At 31.5% G+C, this 11,134-nt stretch overlaps 5 protein-coding genes across 5 annotated transcripts; 4 read left to right on the top strand and 1 right to left on the bottom strand.

Moving 5' to 3' along the window:
* Window positions 1-237: 237 nt before the first annotated feature.
* Window positions 238-5,365, top strand: helE (DEAD-box RNA helicase; the record flags this gene model as incomplete). Its single annotated transcript, XM_020577904.1, has 3 exons — window positions 238-3,615; window positions 3,689-5,161; window positions 5,243-5,365. 3 exons carry the CDS (start codon window positions 238-240, stop codon window positions 5,363-5,365), a joined length of 4,974 nt encoding a protein of 1,657 aa, XP_020432352.1.
* Window positions 5,366-5,669: 304 nt separating this feature from the next.
* Window positions 5,670-6,518, top strand: PPL_07056 (uncharacterized protein; the record flags this gene model as incomplete). Its single annotated transcript, XM_020577903.1, has 3 exons — window positions 5,670-5,916; window positions 5,975-6,131; window positions 6,437-6,518. The coding sequence occupies 3 exons, from the start codon at window positions 5,670-5,672 to the stop codon at window positions 6,516-6,518; spliced, it is 486 nt and encodes a 161-aa protein (XP_020432351.1).
* Window positions 6,519-7,231: 713 nt separating this feature from the next.
* On the top strand, window positions 7,232-7,882 carry PPL_07055 (uncharacterized protein; the record flags this gene model as incomplete). Its single annotated transcript, XM_020577902.1, has 4 exons — window positions 7,232-7,252; window positions 7,284-7,470; window positions 7,542-7,728; window positions 7,855-7,882. The coding sequence occupies 4 exons, from the start codon at window positions 7,232-7,234 to the stop codon at window positions 7,880-7,882; spliced, it is 423 nt and encodes a 140-aa protein (XP_020432350.1).
* A 205-nt stretch (window positions 7,883-8,087) lies between these two features.
* PPL_07054 (uncharacterized protein) lies at window positions 8,088-9,001 on the top strand (the record flags this gene model as incomplete). The annotated part of the gene is made up of 2 exons (XM_020577901.1): window positions 8,088-8,196; window positions 8,874-9,001. The coding sequence occupies 2 exons, from the start codon at window positions 8,088-8,090 to the stop codon at window positions 8,999-9,001; spliced, it is 237 nt and encodes a 78-aa protein (XP_020432349.1).
* Window positions 9,002-9,296: 295 nt separating this feature from the next.
* Window positions 9,297-10,268, bottom strand: gpbB (WD40 repeat domain-containing protein; the record flags this gene model as incomplete). The annotated part of the gene is made up of 1 exon (XM_020577900.1): window positions 9,297-10,268. One exon carries the CDS (start codon window positions 10,266-10,268, stop codon window positions 9,297-9,299), a length of 972 nt encoding a protein of 323 aa, XP_020432348.1.
* Window positions 10,269-11,134: the final 866 nt, after the last annotated feature.

Raw genomic sequence — 11,134 nt, 5'->3', positions numbered from 1 at the left:
GTCCAGTCAAACAAATAAACAACAAAGCACTAATTTTCAATTTAAATTTAAATTTGAATTTGAATCAAACCATACTAATATTCTTTTCAAATCGATTAATTAGGTTTATATAAATTTATATTTATATAAGTTGTTTGTCAGTTGTTTTTTTAAGGCTGAGAGTAGATAGATCCTTGTTTTTTTTTTTTTGTTGAACACCAACTCCCTTTATGTTCTGTCTGACCAACTCTCAATAGAATGAATTCCAATTTCAGCCAGTTGGCATCACAGCTAACTTCACAACTCTCCCAGATACAGGGACAACAACAACAACAACAACAACAGCAACAGCAACAGCAACAGCAACAGCAACAGCAACAGCAACAACAACAACAACAACAACAACTACTACAACAACAAACTCAACAACCTTCTTATATAGTACCATCTTTTAACAACAGTAATTCAATATTCAACAGTGGATCAGGAGATCAATTAAATATTAATAATTTAAACAATAACAACAATAATAATAATCATTTAAATATGAATTATTTCCAATCACAAGCACAAACACTTTCATCAATCCAACAGCAACAACATATACCACAATACTATAATAATTTAAGTAATAGTAGTAGTAGCAGTAGTAGTAACATTAATAATCATGCAGAGTTTACAGTACCTGCATTATTGATCAATGCAAACTCATTTGCTTCGTCATCGTCACACTCTTCATCGTTGTTTGGCAACAATAATCAGAACGATCAAAATCTAAAGCGAGCCAAAAAATCAGTAAAGACAGGACTCTATAGTAAATCATCGAGAAATGTTGGAGCGTCGAGCAACAACAATAGCAGTTTATTGGCATCATCATCATTTTTATTCGACTCACAATCAACCACTGTATCAAATACGACACCAACAACAACCTCTACAACAACAACAATCACACCAACTATCAATACAAACAACAACAACAACAATAATAATAATCAATCCAATTATTTATTTAATAACAACAACAATAACAATAGCAATAATATTTCTAAATCGATTCATACTTCACCATTGATTTCTTCAATGTCACCACCAGCGACACCAACCACAATTCACACATCATCCAGTTTATTTATTAATGACAATATTCCATCATCACCTATTTCATCACCATGTATAAATTCTTTTACTCCTTATGAAAATAACAATAATAATAATAGTAACAATAGTAATAATAATAATAGTAATATTAACAACAAAAATAGTAATAATAACCAAAATAGTTTACATAGTATATATAATGAATTAGTTAGTATATCAAATAATAGTAATATTTCATCAACATTAGCACCTGGAGAATCAAGGAAAATCATTGCAAATCCAAATTTAATAATTACACCACCAACTATTATCAATAATGGTTCTACACCCAATATTTTGACACCTACATCCACTACACCACCACAACAACCTTCTTTACCACCACCTCCTCCTCCAAGTATTTCACCATTGTTAAACGCTTTTAATCAACATATCACACGAGAAAGTGGACATTGTTCACATCTCTGGTTATCACAATATAAACAATTAATCAATCATTATCATCAACAACATCTAACATCATCATCACCATCATCACCAATCTTACTACCAGCCACAAGCAAAGATAATTACTTGGGTCTTTTTAATATCGATATAGTTTGTAGTGATCTTACAGTCCTCTCGAAACTATTCATTGGATGTTTTACAACCGTTAGAATTGTAAAGAATAACCATTGTCATTCAAAGTACCTAAACAACAATAACAATAGTAGTAGTAACAATAACATTGAGAGTAGTGGCAACAACAACAACAACATCACATCAGTGAGAGTATTCACTGTTTTAAATGGAAGTGTTGATGAGGTTTGTCTAGGCGTCATTCCTCAGTCAATGGCATGGTGGATGTCGATTCTCATGGAGAACAAATACATACAGATGGAATCATCGATCGTTCTCATCAATATTAAAACACTAAAGGTGGAACTGGAGGTCAAGTTCTACGATGGCATCAAAAAGGAATCTGTCAATCGAGATCACATCTTGGCAAAGGCATGGCTACAAATGGGTCTGGAACTACACCTCACCAGCATTGACCAAGCGCCAAACTTGATGTCAACATCATCGCCACCGACTCTCACAGTTTGTCAACCATCGATTACCACTTCACCAAGTTTGAACAATTCATTCTCAAGCATTTTTTTGGCGGCACCGACCACTTCCACATCACTGGGCAACAGTTTCGGTTCGATTTCAACCTTTAATTTTTCACCAAGCAATTCATTCTCCTCTATCATCACACCACTCTCGCTGTACTCACCGGGCAATTCATTCTCGTCGATTCCTGTTCACACCGCTGGTGCCACCAACTTTTCCAGTAGTACGGGTGACCTCCCCAACTATCTCAACAACTCATCGTCGTCACTCAATATCAGTCTTGATTTTCTGTCGAGTTCTCGTAATCTCAATCCAAATTCACTGCGATCAAGCAGCTCCGATGTTCTCGGCAAGTCGATGGAGTCGATTTTCAAACAAAAGATTGAGGATTTCTACACCAACACCTGTGTCGACGAGATGGATTCGCCCAAAGGATTGAAACTGTCACTGAGAAACTACCAACGACAAGCATTACACTGGATGTATCAGCGTGAACACTCCAGTCCAAACGAGCACCTCTCACTGAACGAACTGGATGCGACCGGTCTCAGCAGTGAACAACTCGAATTCATCAAGGGTGGACTGCTCTGTGATGACATGGGAATGGGTAAAACCATTGAAATTCTATCAATTATATTGGCCAACAAATATAACAATGACAACAATGATAATAATAATAATAATAATAGTAATAGTAATAATAGTAGTCCACCACTTTTAATGAATGATAACAACAACAACAATGGTAACAATAATAATTCATCTCAACAATCAAAGACAACATTAATTATATGTCCTGTTTCAGTATTACAACAATGGTATAATGAATTGGTGAATCACACAGAGCCAAGTTTGAATGTATATATCTATCATGGACCAGGTAGAAATCGTGATATCAACTTCCTGTCTTCTTTCGATGTGGTTCTCTCTACCTATACAACATTGTCTGCCGAGTATCCCGATGAGAAAGACGGTGGAAACGGTGCGGATTCCGATCAGCACAGTGGCGATTCACTCAGTAAGAGCAGTAATCTATTTGTAAATAGCTCATTCCAACCGTTGGTTTCACCTTCGACACAATCACTGTCTAGCTCCACCTCATCGCTCTCATCCAATTCAGTGTTGGCCAAGAAGCGTAAGCGTGGATCCAAGAAGAACGATAGCAACGGTGGACTTTTGGCAGTTCATTGGTTTAGAGTGGTACTAGACGAGGCACACACCATCAAAGAGAGACTTACACGTACGACCAAGGCTGCTTGTGCACTCGACTCTCAAATCCGTTGGTGTGTCACTGGTACACCCATACAAAATAAACTGGACGATCTGTTCTCACTGCTCCACTTCCTTCGTGTTGAACCATACTCTAACTTTTACTGGTGGAATCAATACATTATCAAACCAAGTAAGAATAGAGATGAGAAAGGTTTTTCAAGATTAAGAGTAAGTAGTAATAGTTTAGATTACGTAACATTTTTGTAAAAGACAGTAAACTAACTTTTAAATATTTCTTTAGATATTATTATCAAAGATATTATTGAGAAGAGTTAAAGATCAAAAGATGAATAATACCCCGATTTTAGATTTACCAGACAAGTCCATTGTAATTAGACGTGATCCTTTCAATGAGGATGAATTGGAAATTTACCAAGAGTTGTGGAATGCTTCCAAGAAAAAGTTTATCAACTTTTTTCAGAGTGGTACTCTGTTGAAAAACTATGCACACATCTTGGAGTTGCTTCTAAGACTTAGACAGATATGCGACCATCCCTATCTCGTAAGAAATATCCTCAAGGACAAACTTTTTTCATTCGAAGAACAAGATGTATCTGAAGAACTCAACAAACTACTAGAATCCATCAAGTCCAACGATCCTCAGATCACTCCAAACGTACTTGGCCAACGATTAAAGAAGATTCTTGGCAAAGAGATAGAAGATCAAGAGTGTATCCTATGTATGGAGACATTAGATAATCCATATCTTACAACCTGTGGTCATTTATTCTGTAAAGATTGTATCATGAAATATATTTCACAAGATGATAATAATAATAATAATAATAACAATAGTAATAATATTAATGTTATTGCAAATGGTATTAGTAATAATGGAAATGATAGTAAAAATAATGTTGATGATATAGATGGGTCACAACAATCTAAATTATCACCTTCATTCCAACTACCTTTGGCCACCAACAAACAACTTACACCGACCTCACCCAACTTTGGATTGAATCTATCGTTGAATGGTGTTCCAACTTATACCTCACCAAGACAACAGAACCCATTGAATGTATCGTCCAACTGTGTTGCAATCAGTCCAGTCAATTCACCACAACTTCCATCGTCACCCTATATTGCATCACCCATTTCAACATCAAGCAACAGTGTCCCAATTCCTTCATGTTCGATCACTTCCAACCCCAACTCACCAAATGAGATAATATTCAAATGTCCAACATGTAAATCAGAATTACTTAAATCACAATTGAAATCAGTATGTTTCAGTAAATCACCAACCATTACTTCAACAACAGCAACAACACAAGCATCTCAACAACAGAATAGTAAACTGACAGTCGACAACTGGAAGAGTAGTACAAAGATAGATGCGTTGATGCAAGAGTTGGATAAGGTCATGGAAAATGAACCCGATTCGAAATCACTTATATTCTCACAGTGGACATCGATGCTCGATCTCATTGAGATTCCGCTGCAGAAGAAAGGCATTGCGTTTGTGCGACTCGATGGAAAAGTTCCTCAGAAACAACGTGAGATATCGATCCGTAGATTCAAAGAGGAACCAAACATCAAGGTGTTCTTGATATCAATGAAGGCCGGTGGACTTGGTCTAAACTTAGTGGTTGCCTCTCACGTCTTCCTTCTAGATCCATGGTGGAATCCAGCCACTGAGGAGCAAGCCATCGACAGAGTCTATCGTATAGGTCAAAACAAGAATGTTTTTGTTACGAGATTTGTTATAAAGGTAAATTACATTGAATAGTAACGAAATCATTACATCATCATACTAATATTTGATATACATTTGTTTTTTACTTCCATCCAGGATTCAATCGAAGAAAGGATTTTGAAACTTCAACAGAATAAGAAGAATCTCGCACAAGATACTTTGCAAATGAAGAAACAGATAAGAATTGAAGAATTAAAGATGTTATTCGGTGATGATTAGCAAAACAAACACAATATACCATACCTAATCGGTAGAATCAGTCTCATTTTTCTTAATCCCAAAAAATTGTTGCTCAAAACAATATTTTAATTTATTTTTATTTTTTGAGGTGTCAATCAATGCTTATCATTTATTTTAATTATTATTTTATTATTTTCAACTTAAAATCAAAAGTAATAATTAACATTTGTCATTCTTAAAATCATGAAAACTAAATACTACGAGGAGATCTATAAATCAACATTAATCATTCTTTTGAACATCTTTAATAATTATATATCTTATCATATTCAAACAAATAAATATGTCAAATTTCATTCGAGTATCTATTAAACATGTTAGAGCAATTTCCTTTAAGGCGGCAAGATTTGAAAGATATCATAATAAAATGGTTACCAAAGGATTTAGAGCTGAAATATATCGACCATTCGATGTTAGTAGTTTTATCTTTGATCAGATTGGTCAAGGTTTTCGTACTGATGTTTATATCAGTAAAGAGTTAAACATGAAATCCCTCCAATTCACCACTATAAAAAAGAACATTATGATTGGTTTGTATTATTAAATTTATTTCCCATTTAGAAATTTTCTAACTATATATTTTTTAAGAGGACAATTTTGACATATGTGCTTATGGAATCTATAAAGATAAGAATGGAGAATCAAATCGTTTATTTGTAATGAATGCTCAAGGTGATATTAAATTCTTTTGGAAAAAATCTACTCTTAAAGATTTTGATAGTGTATCAAACTTTATCAAAGCAAAGTAAATCTCCTATGAAGAAGCTTCTCAAAAACAAATCATACAATGTAATAAATTTTTGTTTAAAATAAAGAAATATTAAATAAGTAATACCTAACTAGTATATTAAATTTTCATATTTTTATAAATTATATTTAAACTATATCCAAATTATTATTTTAATGAACTTTTGAAAATAGTTATATAACTTAAAAGGTATATCACATTCTATTATATCTACTTGTATAAGTCTTGTTTATTTTCTATTGGACAATAAAGAAAATTAGTAGATATTATTTGGAATCCAGCTCATGAGGAATTTGAGAAAGCTTCATTCTTGGCTCCGACCGTACCACTTTGTACGCCGGTTACACTGACAACATCATCCGTGTCTTCTCCATCTCCTCATAAATTTGAAAAAAAACTCATTTTCACCCCCCTGTGTGAAAAAAATAAAATTTTCAAAATTATTTTTGATGAACATCAATTTTTTTATTTTCTATTTTTTAATGACTATTTTTTAATTTAAATACTTTAAACAAATATTATAAATGTAAAACGAACTTGTTAATCTAAATGTTCGCTGAATAATTAAACTAAATGATGTTGAAAACAATAGTGACTTGATTCACGTTTAATGTTGCAAATAGTTATTCAAATCTACAATATTCATGATTATCTGATGGTTGTAATATTTATAAAAAAATATTTTTGAATATCTGTAACTGATTATGAAGTCTTTAGTATTTGAATATTGACTTTGATGATAACATCATTATCTTTGAAACTTTATTAGTAATCATTTTGTTTCTACGCTACCAAGATTCATTCTTATTCTAAAAAATTGTAAAAACAATTTATTTTTATTTTTTTGTTGAAGTGATCAAAACAATCGGATGTCAATCAATAGATGTCAATCAATGCTTATCTTTTATTTTAATTATTATTTTTATTATTTTCAACTTAAAATCAAATGTAATAATAACATTTGTCATTCTTAAAATCATGAAAACTAAATACTACGAGGAGATCAAACTATAAACTAAACGTTTAAAAATCAACATTAATCATTCTTTTGAACATCTTTAATAATTATTTATCTTATCATATTCAAACATATAAATATGTCAATGAATTTTATTAGAGTAATTGCTAAGCTATTTTTCTAATGTAAAGTTGACCAAAGATGAAATATACCATAACAAAATGGTCACCAAAGGATTAAGAGTTGAAATGTATCAAACATTCGATGTTAGCAGATTTACTTTGGACCAAATTCGTCGTGGTAAACCTATTGATGTTTATACCAATACACCTTTAGCCAAGAACCATAGTAAAAAGATAAGAGATCACATTCATTATAGTTTGTATTTGAGATAAAATTAAACTCTTTTAAAAAATATTTACTTACTTTTGATTTTCTTTTTTGTAAAGCTGATTTCACATCAATTTGTTTTAATAGTTACATCGATAACAACCAAAAAACCAATAGTGTACGTTTCAATAATAAAACCTTCAAAGCTAGATCTGCAATCGAGGTTTTTGATATTATTGCAAACATGGTAAAATCTAGTGTTCGACCAAAGAAAGACAAAGTTGATCAAAAGATAAACAAACAAATGTAATGATAACACAACAAAAATATTGAAACAAAAAACATTATCAACATCAATAAAAATACAAAGAAAATCTTTATATGTTATAATCTAGGTCTTTTTTTAAATTTATTTATTACATTCTATATAAGAATAATATGTGATATGGATAAAAGTTAAAATCAACTTTTCAAACTTTATAATTCAAAAAGTAAAATAAATAAAATAAAAACTACCTAGTAAAAATACTTTATATTTATTTGTTTATTGCTTTAGATAGTGTTGATGAAGCGTCTTTAGTTTTTCTTGAATAACAAAATGGTGACCACATTTCAAAATGAAATCTACTGGAGATCTAGATTGAGTGAGTTCATATGATGAATAAATGAGATCAGTATCTACCAGATTCTACAACTCTACTCTACTCTCTGCAAATATGTTGGCTGGATCCAAATGTGGTAGCACATTTTTACTTGAAATTAAATCCTTTTCAAGTAAAAATGTGCTACCACATTTACAAATGAAATTAAGGTGTGATAGATTTCTCGCAAATCTCTTTAGACTGATTTCTTTCAACTTTTACTTTTGTACATATTTAACAATATTCTTACCTATCTATTTTTTGAATATTTATTTAGCATTTATTAATTTAATATCAAACAAAAAAATATACCTAAAGTTTGGAAGATAGAGTTAAATGTTCAGTCAAATACTTTTCAATAACAGCTTCTTTGAACTTGTAGTTAGAGGGTAGTATTCATTTTCAGAAATGATAAAATGATAACTATAGATTTAATATACTATATAATGATTGAAAAAGATTAAAGAAAATAAATTAATAATAAAGATTTAAAAATGATAATAATATTATTATATGTTTTTCAGATAAAAAAAAGATCAAATATTTAATATAGAATGAAATGATTTTGAAAACCAAAATATTTATCAATGATCAATGATAATTAAAAAAATAAAAAGTAATAATTGGGTTTTTAAAATAGGCTCTAGACAAGTGTCAAACTCAAGATGGATATTATTTATTTTTTGTTTGTACAACAATTTTTTTTTTACCTTAAAATAAAATTATACAATTTTCTAATTTTACAAATAATATAACTAATTTAATATAACTTAACTGGTTGAATTTAAAAAAATTTCATATATTTAAAAGTTTTAGAGCTAAAAAAAGCCAACAAAGTCAGTTGTTTGTTAGATGATGTTGGTGATAGTTATTTTAGTTGTTGGCAAATTGATATTAAAGGTAATAAAAGCATCACCCACACCAAAGACTATTGTTAAAATCACAAACAATCATGTAACTAATTCACTAAAGTAACTCTATACATTATTTTCCCAAGTGGAAAAGTAGTGGATTTAATTTTTTTTTTTTTTCTCTATCACTTTGGTGATCATCGTGTAACTAATCATATTTGTTTATTAAGTTCGTTTTACATTTATAATATTTGTTTAAAGTATTTAAATTAAAAAATAGTCATTAAAAAATAGAAAATAAAAAAATTGATGTTCATCAAAAATAATTTTGAAAATTTTATTTTTTTCACACAGGGGGGTGAAAATGAGTTTTTTTTCAAATTTATGAGGAGATGGAGAAGACACGGATGATGTTGTCAGTGTAACCGGCGTACAAAGTGGTTCCGTCTGGGGCCCAGCACAAAGAAATGCATGCTGGCAAACGAATTTCACGACGTCTCTTTGAGTCTGGGTTGACTGGTGGACGTGGGAGAACAATCTCCAACAAGACAGACTTGGTGAGGAGATCCCAGATCAAGATCTTGTCGTCAGTGGCGGCACATAACCAATACTTGTTTGGTGAGAAAGCCAAAGCGTTGATGGTGTTACGGGCTTCGAGCTTGTACAAGGCCTTTCCGGTTTGGAGTTCCCAGAGACAGGCAGATTGGTCCTTACCACCAGAGGCACACAATGAACCGTCTGGAGAGATGGTGACAGAGTTGATGTAACCAGTGTGTCCCTCGAGAGTCTTGGTGCACTTGAAGGTCTTGATATCCCAGACCTTGACCTTGTTATCCCATCCACCAGAGACGATGGTTGGAGTGTTTGGTGAGAAACGAACACATGAGACCCACTCAGTGTGACCGTCCTCAGACAAGACGTACTTGCACTCACCGATGGTGTTCCAGACACGGATGCTCTTGTCACATGAACCAGAGATGATTTGACGGTGATCGAATGAGAAGGCAACAGAGAGGACGTCCTTGGTGTGACCGGCGAAACGACGGGTGGTGACACCAGAGTTGATATCCCAGAGACGGAGAGTCTTATCCCATGAACCAGACAAAGCGAATTGACCGTCGTGGGAGATGACAACGTCTTGGACAAAGTGAGAGTGACCACGGAGGGATCTCAATGGAACACCGTAGGTGTCTTGCTCACGAGTAAGCTTCCAGACCATGACAGACTTGTCACGGGAGGATGACAAAATAATGTCGGGGTTGTCAGCTGACAAAGCAATTGAGGTGACTGGACCGTTGTGTCCTTTCAACTCACCACGGAGTTCGTATTTAGCAACTGGGATTTGTTGTTCCATTTTACTGTGTTAATGATTGATTTATATAAATGAGAATAATTAATATTAAATAATTATTTTGATGATAAACTTTTTAAAAATAAAAAAAAATACCTACATTATCGAATTATCTCTAACAAGTGAAAACAATGATTGAAAAATTGATTCGTCTCAAAGTACAGAACCAAAAAAAAAAAAAAAAAATTACAAAGCTCAAAAAAAAAAAAAACTAGAAAAAAATTACCATTTGGCCAACGTTACTCTTTTTTGTCAGGTATATGATTTTTTAGTATTCTTGCTTATTTGTTTTTCATTGTAATCATTTACACTTTCAAAAAGTTTATATCTCTTGTTAAAAATTTAATATTGATTATAAAAAAAAAATAATAAAAAAATAATCATAGAACATATAATATATTTTTTTACTCTGAATATTAATAATACTATTACCCAAACAAATATCCTTTTTTTCGAATTAATCTCAAACAATATAACAAATTAATAATTAATAAGTTCAATCAAATTAAAAAAATTTTCAATATTTGTTATTTAATATTGCGATTGGATGATAATAATAATGTTTTTGAAAAGTAAAAAGCTGGTCATATGACAATGATTGATCAAATCACAATTAAAAGAAGAATCTAATTACTTACCAAATGTAATGAAATTTATAACTAGCAGACTAAGTTTATTGTCCAAATCTTCTTAGTAATTGATATTACGAAAGATGAATATTCGTGTTAAAAATTAATCAAATAATAATAAATTAATATTAACCCACCTAGTCTACCAATTTTAATAATATTATTTAGTTATTATTAATAATAATGATGATGAATTAAAGTAATTTATTAGAATATTACACTTTAATAACTAAATTTAAA

This window comes from Heterostelium album (genome assembly GCF_000004825.1).
Source record: "Heterostelium album PN500 unplaced genomic scaffold PPL_scaffold6, whole genome shotgun sequence".
Classification (NCBI taxonomy): Eukaryota; Evosea; class Eumycetozoa; order Acytosteliales; family Acytosteliaceae; genus Heterostelium; species Heterostelium album.
The sequence above is the reverse complement of the archived record's forward strand: the minus strand, read 5'-3'. Positions and strand labels throughout refer to the sequence as shown.